The sequence below is a fragment of the Pleurodeles waltl genome, chromosome 4_2 (genome assembly GCF_031143425.1).
Source record: "Pleurodeles waltl isolate 20211129_DDA chromosome 4_2, aPleWal1.hap1.20221129, whole genome shotgun sequence".
Classification (NCBI taxonomy): domain Eukaryota; kingdom Metazoa; phylum Chordata; class Amphibia; order Caudata; family Salamandridae; genus Pleurodeles; species Pleurodeles waltl.
The window spans coordinates 17,698,456-17,721,307 of NC_090443.1; the positions used below are offsets into that span (position 1 = coordinate 17,698,456).

Below are 22,852 nucleotides of genomic sequence, written 5' to 3' on the forward strand. Positions count from 1 at the left end.
GTTAAAATTCCTGACACTGAGAAGTCAATTGGGAAGGGTGCTAGTTCAGCAAAATATTCTAAGAAACAAATTATCTAAAAGTCAACTTGTCTTTTTTTTCTCCACAAGTCAATTTTTATGGTCTCTCTAAAAACTAGAAATGTACCTGCAGTTGCATAGTTTGTTGTACACTTTCCTAAAGTTTGCAGAAGCAAAGCAGGCCAATTTCTCACACAAGCTTATCAAAATATGCATCCCCTGGCAATTCAAACTGCCCCACTGCCCACTGTGCGCCACCTGGAGGCCTACAAAAGCTCCTGCTGAATGTGGATCTGACAAGAGCTATGTTTTAATCGAGCAGATCCTCCTCAAAACTAGAGGGCAAGAAAGAACCCACCTATCAGAAAGCAGGACTAAGAGCGTGAGTTAGAGTTTGGCGGACGGGCTACTCCATCACAAATGTGACGGATATCCTGTCCGCCGTATTAAGATCACCGTCGTATTAGGATATAATGGAATCGGAATACGGCGGATGAGATTTTCATCACGTTTGAGATGGAGTAACCCATCTGCCAAACTATAAATCAGGCCCTAAGATATGGTTAGAGGGAGCAGTGACCATCCCTCAAACAAGGTCTTTGACAAACATCAAAATCACAGATTATCGGCATACTGGTATTTTACGGTCTTTCCACTCTGTCGCTGATTTGGCAGCCCAATAGAGGGCGCCACATTTCAAACTTTCAGAGGCATCCAGCTGGGCGAGCCCATTGATGGGAGTGCCTAACGGTGATTTTCCTCAGTTGTGATCTCTGTTCTCCCAGCACTCATACCTTCACACCAACATGCTATATGTCTAGGACTTGGTTGGGGGACCAGTTTCTGTAGGTTGTTTTAAAGGTTGCCTGGTCGCAAAATAATTCTTAGGTTTCACTTAATCACTGGATTATTTATTGAGTGTTGTTAGGGAGGATTTCTATTTGCACTAGGGGTTCTAATATTAGCGAGGACAGCATGTGACAGGCTCATAGTCAAACATGCCCCCAAACAGATTAAGTGTAAACTTGACAAGGAGGTAGTTATGGGGCGTCTGGACGTCACAGACCAATTACTGGACCTCCTGCAACCAGCATTGGCCTCACTGGCACAGAAAGAGGCTGAGGATGGTCAGCAATATGACCAGACTCCAGTGGTAGTGGAGGACCCCCCAGCGGACTGGGGGGAGCACCCGAGGAGGGCAGGAGTTCCACCAAAATCAGCATTCCCTCCTGTTCCAAAAAAAGCTAGGAAAGTTACACCTAGGGTTGGAGGGAAAAAGCCCGCCATAAAGGGAACTCATGCGGGGGCCACCGGTCCACAAAATAGGGCAGGCAGACACACAAGCAAAAGGTCGCCATCATTGAGGCGGTACCGGGCCCAAGCCCTGAAAGCGGGGGGGGACCTAGTTAGCAACTTAGCCAAAGTGTTGCCTTGGTAGGCAAGGTAGGAAAATGCCCCCCAGATGGACCTAGCAGGTGAGGGGTCAGCATTGGCCATGTGGAGGGGGTGGGTAGAAGTAGCTAGTTCCAAACAACAAGGAGGCACAGCAGAAACTCCAGAGGTGCCAAAGGCACCAGTCGCAGCATCACCTGAGCCCGCCTCTACTATCCCTCTCACTACCCCCATCAGTAGGAAGGCCTTCCACAAGTGTATCACCAGCAGAGACCAAAGGTGAGAGCGCAACCTAATATGGTGGTGCATAGGACCATGTGCTTTCTCCCAGTGATCAGTTGGGGCTCCGTCCATCTGAGGAGATGAGGGTAACAATTCAAAAGGAGACATTTGTTGATATTTTTTAGCTAACCATTGTGAAGCCAGCATAGGAGGAGAGTAAAGACAGTAAGGACTGTCCCAATAAATGGAAGAAGCCTACGGTTGAAGAAACTATTATTAATTGGATGAAATGGTTTAACATTTATTAGTCCTTATTTTTTAGAAATTCCAGGATTTGGGCCCACTGTGTATTACTTGAATAAGATAGTTGGAAGGATTAAGATAGGGTATTCGGGTTGAAGAAAGCCACAAACTCTTCCATGTGTTGGGATTAGACTTATGTGAGTGCTTGGTTGCATTGTATGATGCTAAAGAAACCTGAGGCCAATGGCCAGTCCCCCTTTTTGGTGTCCACGGTGAGCAGTGATCGCAAAGGGGCATGTTGGGCATTTAACAAATAGGCATGTACCAGACTGCAAAGGTCCTGCAAATTCAAGCATAATTGCTCCTTTTGCGGTATGGCAGGGCACCCTGAGTTCAAGTTTTTCAAGAGGTCAACAGAAAAGGGTGGGCAGTAGTGAAGGTGACTCTTCCCTGGTCATCGGTGACCCATCTCCTGTGTATCTCCCGGTCTTAAATCCTTGGCTCAATTTGTATCCATGGCATGAAGTTTCACAATTATTGTATGAGGGTCTCCGCTATGGTTTCAGAATTCCAGCACCAGGTGTGCAAGGCCCCAAGTTTTGCACAGACCAGCAGTCCTTAGGTATTGCATAAGGGGTGGCTGAATGGAAGGAATTGAAGGAACTGGGTTTGAACAGGATTGCTGGGTCATTTGACAGCCCCCACTTGATGGTTTTGTCTGCTCCCCCTTAGGACTGGTTAGAAAAAAGGACCCTGGTGAATTTAGGTCGATACACAAACTTTCAGCCCCTCGTGAAGCATCTGTAAATGATGCAATTGATCCAGCACTCTGCTCAGTCAAGTATGCATCTGTTGATTGCACCCTGTCACTAGTGAGGCAGCTGGGTCCAGGGACTCTCAAGGCGAAGGCGGATATAGAGTCAGCCTTCTGGCTTTTACCAGTCCATCCTGATGACTACCATTTGTTATGTTTTCAGTTCTGGGAGAAGTTCTATTATGACAGATGCATTCCCATGGGTTGTTCAGTTTCTAGTGCATATTTTGAGAAGTTTTGTACCTTTTTGAAATGACTCCTTACCCAAGTATCGGGGTTGTCTTCTGTCACTCATTACCTAGATGATTTCTTGTTTCTGGGATTGAGCATCTCTGGCAGGCTACATTCAAGTCCCTGATGGCTGAATTTGGTACACCCTTAGCTCAAGAGAAGACTTCAGGTCCAGCTACGTCCTTGGTATTCCTGGGAATTGAAATTGATTCAGTGAAAGGGGAATGCAGACTGCTCTGGACAAGATCCATGTTTTCCGGGCATCCCTGGAAACTTGTCTAGGGGCCAAAAAAGTAACTCTGCGCCAGTTACAGGTGTTAGTAGGACAAATTAATTTTGCTTTATGGATCACTCCAATCGGTCACCTTTTCTCCCGCTCTATTGCTCAGGCCATGTCTGGTCTAAAGGAAAAGAACCATAGGAAATGCTTGTCTGCTAAGATAAAACAGGACTTAAGGATCTGGCTGGCATTTCTTCAAGATTTCAGTGGGGCGGTGGTATGGTCAGCACCTCTATGGCCCAACCAGGAAATAGGTTTATTTACCAACTCAGTGGGCAGCATTGGCTTGGGGGCATCTTGGGCACCAGTTGGTGTGCCCAAGCCTGGCCCCAGTTGTGGCGGTAGTCAGGGCTGATCAAGAACATCTATGATGCAGTGCCCCCATAATGGGGGCACTGCACATATGGGTGGCAAATTTTGCAGTCAATCTGTGTTTTTTTGGTCTGACAACATGACGGTGGTTCAATGTATTAACTTCCAGCATGCCAAATGCAGAAGTTTATTGAGCGTGTTAAAGGAACTGGTATTGATCTGCTTAAGGAATCACATTCTTTTTAAAGCTAAACATGTACCAGGTATTTTAAATAATGCAACAGACGCCTTATCTCATTTCAAACGACAGGAGTTTTGGCGATTCCACCCAGGGGCGAGTTGGAACCCACGTATTTCCCAGGACAGTTGTGGAATCTTGGCGCTCACCCATCGCAGGTCTAGTGGCAGCCAGCCTTGCATCAAAAACTTGAAGGGCATATGAAAAGGCGTTTCATTGTTACATTGCACACACCGCAGCCTGGCTCGTTGAGTAGTTGGTTGGGTTTTCTTGAGCATTTATGACTGCACGATAGATCTACGGCAAGTGTCAGGTTTCACATCTCGGCCATGACCTTTTTTAATAAATTGGGGGGATTCAGAGCATTCTCAGTCCTTCCTTATCAAGCAGGCACTAGGGGGGGTGGGAAAGGTTACAGGGAGCGATCCCAGACCAGGGGCGCCCCATTGATGTGGACAAGCTGGAAAGAATCCTAGGGGCCCTGGGTAGGAATTTAAACTCTGATTATGAGGCCAACCTCTTTGCAGCAGCCTTCAAGCTCGCCTTTTATGGTGTTTTTTGGGTCTCTGGCAGACCAGTTGGGTAGAGGGGAACAGTTACTATTGGGGAGGGCAGGTGACTTCCGTGGTTGCCCGGTAATTGCAGTTCGCATATACTTACAGACTCGTATCTGGGAAGCCTCCACCTCCTTATTGGTTCATGCATCAGGGTGCCCCTAACGAGATACCAGTTCTCCCAGGTATTGCGCAAGGCCTTGCTGGCGGCTGTCATTCTGGGAACATTTATTTCCCACTCCCTCAGGATAGGGGCAGCGACATCAGCAGTGGGGGCAGGGCTCAGTGCTAAAATGGTCAAGGGGATTGGGAGGTGGGAGTCAGATTGTTATAAGCACTATGGCCCTGATTTATACTTTTTGGTGCAAAACTGCACTAACACAGTTTTGCACTAAAACGTGTAGCACCGGCTTGCACCATTTCTGTGCAGCAGCCGGGCACCATATTTATGGAATAGTGCAAGCCGGTGCAAAGGGTAGGCTAGTGTAAAAAAAAAAAAAAAAAAGATGATGTTAGTCGGGTGGGGCTTGTGGTATGGAAGAAGGGGGTTTTGCACTAAAAATGAAGTTAGGCAGGTTAAAGTAAAGAAAAATGACTCTAACCTGCCTAGAGTCATTTTCTGACACAAAACCATCCATACCACATGATTCCTGTCTTAGAAAAGACAGGAGTCATGTCCACCACCCCAATGGCCAGCACAGAGGACCAGGGTCCCCTGGGCATGGCCATTGCACCCAGTGCCATGTGGGGGGGGGGCATTTCAGAGCCCTAAATGGCACTTTAAAAAAAGAAATACTTACCTGTACTTACCTATACTTACCTATACTTACCTGGGATGGCGTCCCTCATCCTCCACTGTCCCTCTGGTGTGGGTGGGGTGTCCCTGGAGCCAGGGGAGGGCACCTGTGGGCTTATTCCATGATGTTACACCATGGAAATAGGCTCACAGGTCCTCTAATGCCTGCCCGACCCAGGCGTTAATAAAAAATGGTGCAAAGCAAGCTTTGCACCATTTTTGGACCCCTCCTCCCCGTGTGATTTTTGCACAGGAGGATAAATAACGTGCTAGGGCCTTAGAGTCATTTTTTGCCTGGGAACGCCTACCTTACATATCACTGAGACAAGGTAGTTTTCCACAGGCAAAAAATGACTTTAACGGCAATAATTTAGCACTAGACATGTCTAGCGGCAAAAGATAAATACGGAGTTAAGTTTGCGCCAGATTTGCTTAAAAAAATTACGCAAATCCGGTGCAAACAGAGTATAAATATACCCTTAGGTGTGTCTCCATATGATACAGGAATGTTTTTGGCGGACTCAGGTGATGACATATGTAACGGGATCTTCTTTTTGTTTCTATCTCCTCTCAGTTTTCCATAGAGCACATGGATCCAGCCAGTATTTGGGTCCTTGGACATTCCTTTGTACGAAAGGCGAGGTCGTTCTTCAACCTGTACCGCAGTCGGGTGGAGGAAGCAGGTCTTCAGTTTCTTTGGACTGCAAAAGGGGGTCTGCGCCTTGATGGTCTTTGTCAGCTTGTGAGGGGGTTTTGTGACTATGCCTGCCGCCGCTGGCGCTCATCATCCTTCACTTGGGAGGCAATGACTTGGCAACATTGGGTAGAAGAGCATTGTTTGAGAACTTAGGGGGTGATTCTAACCTTGGCGGGCGGCGGAGGCCGCCCGCCAAAGTACCCCCGCCAGAACACCGCACCGTGGTCGTCAGACCGCTGCGGTGATTCTGGGATTTCCACTGGGCTGGTGGGCGACCGCCAAAAGGCCGCCCGCCAGCCCAGTGGAAATTAACCTTCCCACGAGGACGCCGGCTCTGAATGGAGCCGGCGGAGTGGGAAGGTGCGACGGGTGCTGTTGCACCCGTCGCGTATTTCAGTGTCTGCAACGCAGACACTGAAATACAAAGTGGGGCCCCCAGGGGCCCCACGACACCCCATACCACCATCCTGTTCAGATGGCGGTATGGGGTGTCAGAATCCCCATGGCGGCGCAGCGAGCTGCGCCGCCATGGAGGATTCTACAGGGCAGCGGAAAACCGGCGGGAGACCGCCGGTTTTCCCTTTCTGACCGCGGCTGAACCGCCGCGGTCAGAATGCCCTGCGGGGCACCGCCAGCTTGTTGGCGGTGCTCCCGCCAACCCTGGCGGACCGCCGGGGTCAGAATGACCCCCTTAATGTTTGAGATTTATAGGTTAGCGAAAAGGGGTCCAAGGACTGTCATAGCTTGGTCCCACATTATACCTAGCAGTATATGGAGGTCAGGGTGTTCGGAAAAGGCCCTTAACAAGTCAGTGAGACGGCTGAATAGCCAAATGAAGCAGCTCCTCAATACATCAATGCTAAAGACTGTTCCTCACGGGTAGCTTCGAAGGGAGGCAGTGTTTCACAAGGACGGGGTCCACCTGTTATACAGCGGTCATGAACTGAATTTAGTGATGTTTGCAATACAGTCTCTCTCAACACTGAGTATGTCAAATCTTGTCATGTTTGGGCACAAAGCAGGTGGACAACCTTGGCATCAATTATAGAAGTGCAGGCAAATCTACAATTTAATCAGAAGCCTTCTGTCTCAAACTGGGGTTGGGGGTGCTGTGGGGTGTAGAGAAGGGCTTGGGACCACCACTACCACAAATGTCCATAGCCTCCCACTGTACCCCATTACATGGCCCTGGGGGGTTGGAGACTGCGCCAGAGGTCAAAGGTTTGGCCCGGTTGCCCAGGACATTCCTCCATCAGGTGCCAGGGGGGTTCCCTCCTTAGGGTTGGCTCTGGCATGGTTTTGTTTTGGGGGCCAGTTCTCATGCTGGCTCACACCCCCTCTATCTTAAAGGGGCAGGTGAATTTTGCCTCGTGAAGTGTAACTTGTTTTGACAGGGAATATGTACCCCAGTCAACAGTCGATGCCACAGGTGCCTGGGGAGTGATCAACCATGACTCCTTTAAGATCTGTTGTTAGGAAAAAACATGTATTAGTTGCTCCAAAAATGATTTGATATACATATTGCAAATAAGGATGCAAAAATACTGTAAAAATGTTATAATGTTCTTTAATGTCGTTTTTATGAAGTTGTAATAATTACGGCCCGAGAATTGTTATATTCTCTTATGAAGGAAAGTCGCTAGCTTGTTTCTGTCTCCTGGAAGGGGGCTTGGAGCAATGGGGCAAATTCAACCTTGCAGAGGAGGAGAGGTAGGATTGGTTGCTTGGATGAATAATTTGGTTATTCAGGATAGTTCTCTGTATTGTCCCCCACCTGTAGCCTGCAGTAGAAGGGTCGAGCTTGCTCTGGCAAGTTTTCCATTGCCTTGTTAATCTTGGCCCTCTAAATGGAAGGGGTTGCTTTTGAGTCTGAAGTTACAACAATCCAAAAAAGAGATTTAAGGAAATGCTTCAATCACTGTGAACCACTACGAATATTATGATCACATTATATTCTATTGTTGTAGCTGATCTGTGTCATTATGGATAATCACCAAGCATAGGGTCCTCAGCCTATGGACAGGATTGTTTTTATTGGAAGAAGTGTAGGCGCAGGAGACAATGTGATTGTATGCAGCCGCGGCCCATCCATTAGGGCGGAGTGACCACGTCCCCCACCTTTTGCCCCTCATGAAGAATGCCTGTCATGCTGAGCAAAGGTCAGCCTGACAGACACTCTTCATGTTCACCTCAGGCAGCCAGGAGCGAGACCTAAGCAATTTGCGCAGACTCCTAGCTGCCTGAGCTGAACTTTGCTGGGCTGAAGAGGTCACAGCTCCTATGGGCGTGACCTCCTCAGTCTGGCAAAGATGGCTCGAGGCCTCCCCCTCGGTGATGAGGGGAAGCGTCACCCATTGACTTCGACCTGGGCGCCCCAGGTTTAAGCCATGAAGCGCCCAGGGTGAGTGTCAATCAGTGACACCTCGTTACAGAGTGGGGTGGGGTCAGCAGTCTCACTGACCCTATCCCACTCTATGACTAAGTTCGGTCTTCTGCCTTCCATCATTGACTGAGGGGAGGCAGCAGTCTCAACCCTTGTGGACCTCCGAGGCTGAAGGTAAGTGTGTGTGTGTTTTTTTTTTTAATGGATGTTTGGTGCGTGCATGTATGTTTGAATGTTGAGTGTTGTGAATGGATGTCAGTTGGTGTGTGTGTGAATGAGTGAGTGTGCTGCCAATCCCCTCCCTCCTAAAATTACCGGCCCCCACTGGTTGTGTGGTTATTTGAGCAGAAATCATAGGTCCTCCCCTCTTTGCTTGCTCCTTTGTCTTGCTTAATGATACACAAATAAAGGACCCAATTGTTTCACTCCATCCAAGAGAAAAGACGTAACTTCTTGGAGGTCTTATACTGGGGCTTAAAGGGCCTTTATTAAACAACTTGACCCAAGAGTGCGGCAAGTGTTTCACTTGCCTTCTGCACCTCAGGCACTTTGGTAGAATAGAAGGCTGCAGATGCATTTATAGTGCCTTTTAAAAAAAATAGAATGTGCTGAATTTCCCACCACAAAGTACATGGAGGGGACCCCCATCCCCAGCTCCCCTAGACACAGTCAGGAAATTTAAGGTTCAGGGCCAGACTGGGAACCCAAAGCAGTCCTGGCAATGTTTGTCAGACCAGCCCCACAGGGTTCAGAGCCAGGGAGCCTGACCACTACATGAAGCTTGGTGGGCATTAGTTTTTAAAGCATAGTAAATGAAAACCTTACAGTGCACCAGGATATGCCAATCTTTATTGGGACTCTTCAATGATTCCCTCACCATCACCCTCTAACAGTGCCTATCATCTCGCCATAGCCCCTCTCTCACAAGTATTTCATTTGTTTTATAGCACCGCTCTCACCAGCGTAGGGCACTGGAGCACTTTACATCATGCACAAATACAGAGAAAATTAATCAAACGTATGCTTTGACAATGTTACATAAGACAATGGGGATTACAAGGTGTATGATCCACGTTACCCATACTGGCAGGCATTTTTTAGGAGTGCTTGGTCTGGGTAAGTATAAACTCAGGATTCAGAACCTAACACAGTGGTTAGGGTTGATTTTAATAATAACAGTTTGTTTTTACCCAAACAAACCCCATTTAGCAAAATTACGATAATCGAAGACTGGGAAAAAACACATCACTTTCTAATCTGTACCATGCAGTTTGCCAGCAGTTCTTTGATGGCTGTTCAGATCTCACTGTGCTAGATTATGGTTGTAACTTGTAAACTGCATAGTAACAAAAGGATCTCTGTGACAAAAGCAGTGTCTCACTGAGCATTGCATATAACTATACTGTTTTGTGATCTGCATAATACACGTTCTTTGCAACAGGCATATTAACCCACTGTGCTACCGTAGATGGGTCAAAACTGCCACTAGACAAAACTTCTATCTCGCTCCAGCAGGAGACCAGAGTTATCTTGCCACTTTTTTGTGGCCAGAAAACTGTTGGAAATATAAGAAAGTCTGCAGGTCTTTTAAAACTGATGCACTGCTACAAAACAGTCCCCCAGTAATAAAAGCAGCCCCCCCACCACCCTTCCAGCCTTCCGGGAATACCCTGATGCCCAGTATGGCCAGTCCGGCCTTGCTCAGGCCAGGGTCACCGGCTAGTGAACAGCGCCAGCTGTGCTATGGGGTCCCCTGGAGCTCAGGGAACCAATGAACCACGGGGCTGCGGGGGCTGATGTTACGCCACTGCCAAGTGGCTATTACTTCATTTTCTTGCAGAATGGCCCATGGAAATAGAAGGTAACATTTTTCCTGTGCATCCATATTACAAATGGAGTTGCAGGGGTTTTCGGAGTTGAACTGATAATGGGAACATGTGAAGTTGTAAAGAGTCAATGTAGTCATTGTTGAAGCCCCTTTAGGGGGTGGAAGCAGCAGGAGTCCTACCAGGTATCCCCCACAGGTGGGTTCAGCCACTCACTGCACCTGTGTGTGGGGGGAACCCAGACCTCTTTGGCGCAGCAACGTCCCAGTGCAGATGCACATCTGTGCCTCCACTCAGATAGCACATTTCACTTGATCTGTGTTCAATGCCAGGAAAGATAAGCCTTTTACTGCTAGTAGTGAAGTTCATTGGGTAATTGCACACTAAGGACTTGTATCCTTATGCTCATATACTTACTTTTGAGGCAGGTAGAGGTACACTTACTTGATTATTTCAGGCAATTTGTGGGACTGTGACAATATGCCGCCACCGCTGTTAGGACCAGTATGATCAATCAGGTCTCGCTTCACAATGATGCCTTCCGGTGTCTGTGGAGAAATATGTCTTAAACGTTAAGGAGAGCCTGCTACAGGGGTGTCAAAATATAACACTTTTACAACTGCTGTTTTGGTTTGTGCAAGATGACCTGGCTATGGCTTAGGATGAATTTTCTTCAGTTATTTTGGATCTATCAGCAGAGTTTTCACGGCAAACTCTCATTTCTTCTTAAAGAGTTCAACTTCTTGGTGAAAAGCGAATGGGGGTCACAGGTAGACCATCTCCTTCCTAGACCGTCCTTTTTGAGGTTACTTCGGCAAGGAGAATATGTTCATGTTTCATCACAAAACACAACATGTGTATTTGTAAAGAACACATTAACCAAAGGGGCATCTTATCACTGTATAGCAGGTGTTTATTGTTACCAAACTCTATATGGATTCTATCAGTGGATGCATTTATCCAACGAGCTACTAGACCCTGTGTCTTGGATTCAAACACTAATTTTCAAAGAGACATAGTTAAAGACCGACAGCCCAATTTTGAGTTTTGTTGGGGTATTTCCCATACTCTATGTTGTTAAACTGTAAACATTAGCCAATACATTGCTTGAAACCCCTCCATATTTAGCATTGTGAGTGGGAATGACAGTAGTTTGTCCACCAAAGTGTCAGGATCCACTACGAGAGGAGCTGGTTTTGTGGAGAAACATTTCAGTGGAAATTCACATAATAACTGTTGATACTGGTGGCATTCCATCCATCCATGTTGGAGTACATCATAAATGTCTGCACAGCGGAGGTCTCCCTATCGCACTGTGTGCATGTAAGCTAGAAAGTGAGGATTAATTTGCTTCCATTTCCCTGTAGGTCTGCACTACTTTGTACCATGGCAGTCTTTTCATGTGGTTACTGTAAACCCAACACACATGGCAGTAGATCATTCATCTAGGACTTGGTGGCTACTCTACAAATCAGGGCCATCATTACGAGTGTGGTAGTCTCAAGGCTGCCATGCTCGCGATGGCGATCTTACTGCCACAGATAGGGCGGTCCGACCACCCTATTATGACGGCCAGGTTGCTAACTATTGACAGTCTGGTGGTCTCGGCTGTCGCAATTTGCCAGGGCAGCGCTGCAAGTAATGCTGCTGTGGGGATTATGAGTCCCCTTTCAGCCAGCCTTTGCATGGCGGTCTCACCGCATTGCAAAGGCTGGCAGAAAGGGATTCAAGGGCTGCATGGGGGCCCCTGCACTGCCTATGCACTTGGCATGGACAGTGCAGAGGACTCCAGGGACAGCCCCATTGTGCATTTCACTGCCCGAATTACGGGCAGTGACATGCGGGATGGGTGCTTTCACACCCGAGGCAACACAACATTGCTGCCGGCTCGATTACGAGCCGGCGTCAATGTTGTGGTGAGTTCTCCGCTGGGCCAGCGGGTGGGAATGCTGTTTTCAACCGCTGGCCCAACGAAAAACTCCTAATAGGGCGGCCAGCATACCACCAGCACTGGTGGTATGCTGGCTGCAGCGGCTTCGGCGGTCTTTCAAAAAGACCGTCCAAGCCATAATGAGGGCCCAAGTGTCACCCCTAAGCCTTAAAGGGCCAAATGGCAAAGCTGGAGGCATTTCCACCAGAAGCATTTTTTACCTCCAAGAGAAGAGTTATGGTCTCATCACTAGAACAGTGCTAAGTATTTCAAGCCATTTTTTTCCATTAGTACTGATAATGGGTACCACACAACTTATAGGAGCCGAGCTTTCGCCTATGTGAAAAGAAGAAAATAGTGGGATAATGCAGGCCGCAGAACTGTTGATGCAATTAATTCCCTGTTATATAGTAAAATCATTGGATGAAAAAGCAAAAACAGCCCGTTAACAGTTGTCTCTGGTGGTTTTGTGCTCGGTTTGTTCAGAGTTACTCAGTCTGATGGGCTACATAGACTGTTAAAACCACTAAAGAAACAACTGGTATTTAGCAGATTCTTCATCAACACTCTAAGGCTATGCCCTTTTAAAAGTGGCCCAGTAATTGTTTTGATATTTATTGCACTTGATAAAATCTATCTCCTTTGAGTGAGAATATATGTGTTTGAAAATATCCTTCAGGTATGAGTTTTGGGGGAATAACGTTGTTTGGTGCATAATGCACCAAAATCCACATGTCCATGTACCTGCCGTGCATTTCCCCCGATAAGTATTGCAGATTTGACCTGCTGATATTTATCACAAAACTCGTAATTGCCTTAAGTATATTAACAGCAGTTACCGCGCATATCATTATTAACAACACAGCTTGGGAGTCTATGGGGGTCATTCTGACCTCGGCGGTAAAAGCCGCTTACCGCCGGTCAGAAGACCGCCACAATACCGCCGTGGCCGCGGTCAGCCGCCACGGTCATTCTGACCCACAACTGCCAAACCTCCAAAAATCCGACCGCCATTGCAGTCCGCCACATCAGCGGCCCGCGATAAACTGGAGATGACCAAACCTCCACCGCCACGCCAACAGAAATACGCCCATGCCATTACGATCCACAAATCCACGCGGCGGTCTTTCAAACGCGGTAGTCTATTGGCGGTACACACCGCCGCGGTCAAAATACCCACACCTTTACAAAACACTACCACATTGGACAATTTGAAATACACACACCTGATACACATACAAACAACACTCCCACACATCCAATACAATATAAAACACACACCCACATCACCCCTACGACCAAAAATCCGAGACGAAGGAGAGAGAGACACATCAGAGAATAGAGAGCCAGACACACAGAGGCACACTACAACATCACACACACCACATAGTAGCACAAAGCACCACACACCAACACACTCATCACCACATACACCACCCCACACCTCATCCACACCACCCCATGGCACCACAAAGACACCCACGCTTCACGGACCAAGAACTCAGGGTGATGGTGGAGGAAATCCTAAGAGTGGAACCCCAGCTCTTCGGCTCGCAGGTGCAGCACACCACCATAGCAAGGAAGGCGGAGCTATGGCAGCGGATCGTGGACAGGGTCAACGCGGTGGGACAGCATCCCAGAAATAGGGACGACATCCGCAAACGATGGAACGACCTACGGGGGAAGGTGCGCTCGATGGTGTCGCGACACAACATCGCGGTGCAGAAGACTGGCGGAGGACCCCCACCCACCCCACCAGAATTCACATCATGGGAGCAAGAATTATTAAACATCCTGCATCCTGAGGGCCTCGCTGGAGTACACGGAGGAATGGACTCTGGTAAGTCCTATCTCATATACTTCATCCCCCCCACCCCACCAGCATGCCAACCCACACCCCCACCCTCACCCCCAACCCACCATCACACATCATCCCTGAGAATGTATCCCTAGCACAACCCACCCAACCCCTCACCAACCCTTGCATGCCACCACAAACATTGGACACCCATTACCTAAGCATGACCACTGCACATACCCATCCCCCACAAACCACCCTCACAACACCACCCACAAGGGAATGCCTGCACTGGGGGACAAGGGCACCCATAATTCACACGCTTTTTCACACACAGAAACAATAACCATACTCTCTCACCCCATGCAGGACCGGAACGCCAACACACCGGTCAGGAGGGTCCTCAAATGTCCATCCCACCCCCGGAACAGGCCCCCAGTGAGGACAGCAGCTCTGGCGACCTGGAACCTGATGACCAGCCCGGACCATCGGGGACCTCTGGGCAGTGGGTTCCCCAAACACAGACACAGGCCACAGCAGACCCAAACCCCCCTGGGAACAACAGCACAGCTCCCACCCAGCGGGCCCATGCCTCTGTCTCTAGGACAGGTCAAGCAGCGGTGTGTCTGCCACTACAGGGCACCCAGGCTAGCCCAACACCCCAACAACAACAGGGACCTGGGGGCAGTGGTAGTGGGCACACCGTCCAGGGGACAGAGGCCCAGGCAAACAGGGCAACTCGGAGGGCTGCCGTGCGGCAGGGGGGGGAGGAGAGGCCCAGGGAACCCACTCTCCAAGAGGCCCTCACTACCATCATGGGAGCATACCACCACTCCCAAGAGACGATGGCGACGGTACTGGCCAGGTTCACCAAGATACAGGCACAGCAGGAAGAACGCTACATGGGGTTCAGCAACCAACTCACCACCATCGCTACCGCCATGGGGAGCATGGTCCAGGCCCTCAACAGGATAGAAGACACGTTGCGGGACCATGTGGCACCACACAGGGCCACTGTCACTAGCCAGGAACAGCCTACCACCTCCGCCGGCGCTAGTGGACAGGAGGCCCACACACAACGACAGGCCACAAGAACCCCACCTCCTGCTGAAGAACAACCACCCCGCAAGAGGAGCCTAAGACCCAAAAAAAAACCAGAGTAGCATGACAAGACCACCGCCAGCACGAGATACCCCCAGAAGTCATCCCACTGTCCCACATTGCCACCCTGTCCAAACTCAAACAGCCCCTGCTCCGTCCTTCCACAGGCATATGGACAATAGACCTGTCAGACTGAGAACTGGACTCTGCCATGGACATCACTCCACCCCCACCCATCACCGTCATCATATAATGTACCATTATCTGAGCACACAAAATAAAACAATTATTGCACAGAAAACCGCTTGGAGTCATGCTGTATTCTCAAAAAATCGTACAACACATAACAGTTCACAATATGTGATGTCAGTTAGTGATGACAACATACCAATGTCAATACGCTGTAGTACATGGCCAAACCAAGCAGAAGTCGGGCTATGAGTCATTAAGCACTGAGAAGGGAAGGGAAAAAGAATATGTTATTTAAAAGAGCTGGGGGGAAATACATAAAGTTGAGATGCATGAGGCTCTAAGTAACTGGGAAATGGCGTGGCTGAATCTTACCTGTGTGCTACTGAAAATACTGTTGTATGACAGCTTCCCTGTTGTCTGTTTCCTCACCGTCGTCTTCCTCCTCTTCACTCTCCACAGGCTCCACGGCTTCTACGACACCACCATCTGGACCATCCTCCTGCAGGAAAGGCACCTGGCGTCGCAAAGCCAGGTTGTGAAGCATACAGCAGGACACGATGATGTGGCACACCTTCTTTGGTGAGTACATTAGGGATCCACCTGTCATATGCAGGCACCTAAACCTGGCCTTCAGGAGGCCGAAGGTCCTTTCAATGACCCTCCTAGTACGCCCATGGGCCTCATTGTACCGTTCCTCTGCCCTGGTCCTGGGATTCCTCACTGGGGTCAATAGCCACGGCAGGTTGGGGTAACCAGAGTCACCGATTAGCCACACACGCTGTCTCTGTAGCTGTTCCATCACATAGGGGACGCTGCTATTACGCATAACATACGCGTCATGCACTGACCCAGGGAACTTGGCATTTACATGGGAGATGTACTGGTCTGTCAAACAGACAACCTGCACATTCATAGAATGGTAATTTTTCCGATTTCTGTACACCTGTTCATCGTCATTTGGGGGTACTAATGCCACATGGGTCCCATCAATGGCACCAATGATGTTGGGGATATGTCCAAGGGCATAGAAATCACCCTTCACTGTGGCCAAATCAGCCTCTTCTGGGAATATGATGTAGCTCCTCATGAGTTTCATCAGGGCAGACAACACTCTGGACAGAATCTTTGAAAACATAGGCTGAGACATTCCAGATGACATGGCCACTGTTGTCTGGAATGAGCAACTTGCAAAGAAATGGAGGACTGATAGAACCTGCACTAGAGGGGGAATTCCTGTGGGTTGGCGGATGGGTGACATCAGGTCTGGCTCCAGCTGGGCACACAGGTCATGTATAGTGGCTCGGTCAAGTCGGTAACGGAGTATTATATGGCGTTCTTCCATTGTCGACAGGTCAACCAGCGGCCGGTACACGGGAGGATTCCTCCTTCTCCTCGCAAGTCCCTGCGGACGGTGCCTAGGAAGGACAACATGGAGCACTGAGTCAATCAACTCACAGGTACGTACAACACAGCTTGCACAGTACACAAAAATGTTTTGACTGCTATGTTTGTATGTGTGCAAATGCAAGGCCTAGGCCTGTGTGACGCCGTAGAATTTAAGCCATGGGGGCCCTTGAAATGGCAGCTGCCTGACCTCTAAACTGGGACAATGGGATGTGAGGTCAATGCGCTGGCGTGCTACACCGTGGCGGTAGGCGGTCGAAGACCGCTGTACGAAGTCGCATTGGTTAACATTGAACCCTATGGGATTCAGGAGCCAATGACGATGTGCGCCGGCGGTCGCGGTACGCACCGCCGCGGTACGCACCGCCGCGGGCGTGACCGCCATTTTCTATCTGATTAATCACTCGAGACCTGATCATCCACAGGAGAGGACCTATACTGCAAGTGCTGCTGTGAACTCGGTCTGGAAGTGACAATGGCTGCTGCGACTGGGGAAAGGGCCCCTGCCTTCACGTCTGAAGAGTTGGAGAAACTCGTGGACGGGGTCCTCCCCCAGTATGCGCTACTCTACGGTCCTCCAGGCCAACAGGTGAGTACACTGAGTGCACATTGAATGGGTAATGCCTGTGTGGAGTGGGGTGGCTGTCAGTTGGTGAGGTGGGGAGAAGATGAGGAATGCAACGCACGACTGATGAGAGTATGGGCCACATGGCAAGGGTGGGGAGGGGGGGCATGTACTCCAAACATGCAGAAATGTGACGTTTTCTCTTTCCCACCCTGTACATGTCAAACAGGTGAGCGCCCATCAGAAAATCGATATTTGGCGTGCCATCGCCAAGGAAGTCCGGGCCCTGGGGGTCTACACCAGGTGGGGCACCCACTGTCGGAAGAGGTGGGAGGACATCCGCCACGGAACCCGAAAGACCGCCGAGTCACTGCTGGGGATGGCCTCCCGACCTAGGAGGGGTGCCAGTCGTACCCTGACCCCCCTGATGTCACGGATCCTGGCGGTGGCCTACCCTGATTTGGATGGGCGCTTGAGGACATCACAGCAGACACAAGGGGGTGAGTATCAGCACATTCTCCTATCTATACGCGCAGTGGAGGCGTCTGGGTGGGGCAGGAGGGCTGTGGGTGACAGTAGGCCAGGGCGCTTTCTGTAGTGTAGTCCCCTCCCTTAGACATGGCCCTGTGCCCCCGCCCACCACCTCTGTAGGGTGCCAAGTGCAGCTATCCATGGTCCAACATCACCCATGAGCGCGTCTGTTGTCCCTAGACCTGTTGGCCTAGTCAGAAGTACAGAGTAGTGTACCCCAAGTTCGCGGCTTAGTGCATGAGGCACCTGTGTCTGTCCTCTCAGCCAAGGCTATTGACAAGGCATGCACTCAACTTTGTTTTCTTTCTCCCCCCACCCTTATTCTTTGTTTCTTGTGCATTAGCATCATCAGGTGGAGGAGAATTGGCGTCGGAGCACGAGGGAGCTGCAGGTCACCAGGCCCCGGTGGGCACTGACACAGACACCGAGGGCACCAGTGATCCGGAGGGCGAGGGGAGCACCACAACGGGGGCCGGTGGAGACACCAGCGACACGGACACGTCCTCGTTTGGGAGCTCCCTAGCGGGGCGGCAACATCTGTGCCCCCAGCAACAACAGGTACAGCCGCCACCCAGCGCACCAGCACCGCCCTCTCAGCAGCCCCTCAGTCTTCGCTCCGTGCCCGTTCGCCCAGGAAGGCGCGCGTCTCCTTCGCCCCAGGCACCTCAGCCCCTGCCTCTGTTACCCCTGCTGCCCTCAGTGCGGAGCTCATTGACCTGGTGAGGACGCTCATTGTTGGGCAGACTACCCTTTTGAATGCCATCCAGGGGGTGCAAAGGGAGGTGCAACAGAGCAATGCCTACCTGGAGGGCATTCATTCAGGTCAGGCTGCCCATCAATGAGCTTTCACTTCTCTGGCGGCAGCCATTGTCCCTGTCTCCAGTCTCCCTCTTCTAACTGCCTCCAGCCTTTCTCTGTCTCCTGTTCCTCAGCCTATCCCATCCACACCATCTGACCAGCCTGCACACACCTCAACACCCAAGGCCAGCTCATCCAAACATAAGCACCACAGAACACACAAGCATTCACCCAAGCAACACCCAGTTGCAGACATACCAACAGTCACTGCCACCTCTGTGTCCCCCTCCTCCTCGTCTCCCTCCTCCCTCCCTGTGATGTCTACACTCACACCTGCATGCACACCAACATCAGCCAGTTCTTCCATCACCAGCACACCCTCCACTACAGTCCTCACACGTGCAGTCACCACCCCCACTGCCATGTACACGTCCCCTGTGTGCTCTCCCACTGTGTCTGTCACCCCCTCTTCCAAGACACATAAACGCAGGCAGACACCCAAACAACAGCCAACCACCTCACGACAGCCTACGTCTCAGTCACCTGCACCCAAGGACAGCACACCTGACTCTCCTACAACCACATCCTCTTCCTCCACTTCTATCTCCACTACTCCTACCCTTTACCCTGGTCCAAAGAAATATTACCTCACAAATGTTGACCTCTTTCCCTCCCCTGACCCACCCCCTCCATCTGGGAAAAGTCCCAAAGGCACCTCAGCCACCACCAGCCCAGCTTCCAAGGTACAAGTGGTGCATGGAATATGGAGTCCACCCTTTGGCGGCAGTGACACTTCACTGAGCAGCAAGGGGACTGGCAGCCCCCCCCCAGGCAAGAGGACCCGGAAAGTGAAGGGCCGCCGTGAGCGGACTGAGACGGCTGCCCCCAAGGAGGTGACTCAGGCCACTTCAACTGCCACAACAGCCAGGGGAGGCAAGGGCCCGAGAGCCCCATCTAAGGAGCGGAAGGGCAGCAGGGTGGAGAGGCCAGCCAGCAGGAGCGCGGAGCAGGAGGGCCCCACACGCCCCATCCCGGCTGCAAGGGACGACACCAAAGGGCCCAGGACTCCGTCTCCGAAGGGGCCTGACACTGCACGTTCGGAGGGCGAGTGAGCAGGTTGTCCAGGCCAGGTCTGACTCCCTACACTGACTGGAAGAGCACCGCTGAACAGGGCCCGCCGTGAAGACAAGCACCGCTGAAGAGGGCCCCGCCGTGCAGAAGAGCACCGCTGAAGAGGGCCCCGCCGTGCAGAAGAGCACCGCTGAAGAGGGCCCCGCCGTGAAGACAAGCACCGCTGAAGAGGGCCCCGCCGTGCAGAAGAGCACCGCTGAAGAGGGCCCCGCCGTGCAGAAGAGCACTGCTGAACAGGGCCCCGCCGTGCAGAAGAGCACCGCTGAACAGGGCCCCGCCGTGAAGACAAGCACTGCTGAAGAGGGCCCCGCCGTGCAGAAGAGCACCGCTGAACAGGGCCCCGCCGTGAAGACAAGCACCGCTGAAGAGGGCCCCACCGTGCAGAAGAGCACCGCTGAAGAGGGCCCCGCCGTGCAGAAGAGCACCGCTGAACAGGGCCCCGCCGTGCAGAAGAGCACCGCTGAACAGGGCCCCGCCGTGAAGACAAGCACCGCTGAAGAGGGCCCCGCCGTGCAGAAGAGCACCGCTGAACAGGGCCCCGCCGTCTCAAGCACCGCTCCGCTGGGTCCCGCCGTCTCAAGCACCGCTCCGCTGGGCCCCGCCGTCTCAAGCACCGCTCCGCTGGGCCCTTCCTGTCAAGCACCGCTCCGCTGGGCCCCGCCGTCTCAAGCACCGCTCCGCTGGGCCCTTCCTGTCAAGCACCGCTCCGCTGGGCCCCGCCGTCTCAAGCACCGCTCCGCTGGGCCCCGCCGTCTCAAGCACCGCTCCGCTGGGCCCTTCCTGTCAGGCACCGCTCCGCTGGGCCCTTCCTGTCAAGCACCGCTCCGCTGGGCCCCGCCGTCTCAAGCACCGCTCCGCTGGGCCCCGCCGTCTCAAGCACCGCTCCGCTGGGCCCTTCCTGTCAAGCACCGCTCCGCTGGGCCCCGTCGTCTCAAGCACCGCTCCGCTGGGCCCTTCCTGTCAAGCACCGCTCCGCTGGGCCCTGCCGTCTCAAGCACCGCTCCGCTGGGCCCTTCCTGTCAAGCACCGCTCCGCTGGGCCCCGCCGTCTCAAGCACCGCTGCGCTGGGCCCCGCCGTCTCAAGCACCGCTCCGCTGGGCCCTTCCTGTCAGGAACTGTTCAGGGTTCACTGTGCCCACCATGCATCCTCCTTGTCCAATGGGGACATTTATCCACCTGATGGACTGTGGCTTTGCACTCCCCAGGATGGCACAGTGGGCAAGCCACCCACTGTAGAGACTTGAGAGACTGTGGCTTTGCACTCCCCAGGATGGCACAGTGGCCAAACCACCCACTGTAGAGACTTGAGAGACTGTGGCTTTGCACTCCCCAGGATGGCACAGTGGGCAAGCCACCCACTGTAGAGACTTGAGAGACTGTGGCTTTGCAGTCCCCAGGATGGCACAGTGGCCATGGTGGGCCCATCGTGGATCTGGCGTCGTGGACTCATGTGGCTGTGGTGCCCCCCCCTTCCCTTCCCCCTGAGGTGCCTGTAGTTTTGTCACCAGATGCCCCTGCAGTGTTCTCTCCAAAGGACTCAGGTCTCCTGTGTGGGCTTTGCCCTTGTTTCGCTACACTTTGGCCCACGGACATGATGGATTCGTAAGATGTGCAGGACTACTTGCTTCAGTTATCCACTGCTGTGTAAATAATTTGTTTATCAGAAGAACGTTTTGATGGATGATAATACTTTTCTGAGACTATTTTGTTCATAAATATTTATTCTCAATTTGGTTATGTGATTGTATTTTTTACGGGTGTTTGGGTGGTGTCACTGTGACTTGTTGCTCTGCATTGGTGTGTACATCTTGGGGGGGGTGGGGGTCGCATATGTGTGTGCCCGTAACCTTTCCTCCTCCCCCCCTCCCGTGTGTCGTAGGTGCAGTACTCACCGTTGACGTCTGCGGCGGAGTTCGTACTCGTGGTAGATGAGCAGGTAGACGAGAGCAGGTATGATGTTCAATTCGGGTTCCATGCTGTCCTCCGTCCTCGTGGAGTGCGTAGAGGTGAGCGTTTTCCCGTTCGTAGTCTGTTTCCGCCGTGTTTTTATCGGCGGTGCTCCCGCCCCGGAAAAGGTGGCGGATTGGTGAGTTGTGATAGGGTGGGCGGTACATTGTCTGCCGCCTGCCTGTTGGCGGTGACCGCCGCGCTGTTTGTTTGTCCCGCCGTGGCGGTCGGAGTGTTAAGTTGGCGGTCTCTGTTGGCGGTTCCCGCCAGGGTCAGAATTCCATTTTTCGGACCGCCAGCCTGTTGGCGGGTTGGCCGCCGCTTTATCACCGACCGCCAGGGTCAGAATCACCCCCTATATGTCTTATCTCGAGTGCAGTTAACCAGAGCTGCTGGCCATCTTGGTGCAAAATATTCGCTTTGTTTTTAGAAACACTCTTTTCCTTGTAGAGTGGAGCAGGAACCCTGGTGTAATTTTCTGGCAAAGACTTTAATGAAGACAACTAAAGTTTGGTAAGACCTGCAAGTGTCAGTTTTTTCAAATTGAGGCCATCCAATGATACATTTACGCACTCACGAATTCTTTTACTTTTTAATATTTAAGGACTTCTTTTGATTCCTGGTTATTCTTAATAGAGCTAGTCTCCCTTCATCCAACCAGCTTTAGACATTAATAATCCTCTTCTAAAGCGAGTGCATTAAGCTTCCTAAAGGTGCTCTCATTGTCCTTCAATCTGGTGGTACTTATTTGTAAAACACGAGTTCCTTGTTAAAATTCCCTTTTTCAATGGATCTTTTACAGTTGCTTTAAAAAAATGAAAGCACCAGGATTAAAATCCATTGTGTGGAAAACATTGTCATTAACATGCATTACTACACCATGAACCATCCTTGCAGAAGCTGTACTTTTGTTCCCATTAAAACTGCATCGTTTTTCCCCCAAAAAATAAGAGGTTTTCAAGTTCTTCAGAAACTGCAGCTGAACTATTTGTCGTAGACAGGTAGACCTTAAATATAGATCACTCAAACCTGAATGTTGATATTAACACTGAGTAAATAACCCTACACTAGATGTACTGGTACTGAGGAACCTAAGAAAAGTCAAGTACATGAAAAATCAAATTAACAACATGATTTCAGAAAGGAGATGTCACTTTCAAAGAAGATAGCTAAGTCTACAGATGTAATAATAAGACTAAATGAAAGAGGCATTTATAAGAAAAACTATGAGAAAGGAACCAAGAAACAGCTGGATTATAGCAGAATCTATATTTTACTACCAGGTGATCCAGTTTTGGGCAATGCACAAATCATGTAATATGCCATGTGAGGCAAAAAAAACTGTTGAATCGGCGAATGTTCAAAATAATTAATATTTCCAAGCAGTTTGATTTTTGATGCAAGATTCATAAAACACTTGTGAAAATGTCAATATACCTTATGATTGCA

The 22,852-nt window shown here is 50.8% G+C and overlaps 1 protein-coding gene across 1 annotated transcript in view; it reads right to left on the reverse strand.

The window, feature by feature from the left end:
• Window positions 1–22,852, reverse strand: part of C3 (complement C3) — a 236,948-nt gene that overhangs the window by 178,341 nt on the left and 35,755 nt on the right. The window contains exon 5 of the mRNA XM_069230418.1: window positions 10,451–10,554. Within this exon, the coding sequence (XP_069086519.1) occupies window positions 10,451–10,554 (104 nt within the window). The remainder of the gene's footprint in view (window positions 1–10,450; window positions 10,555–22,852) is intronic.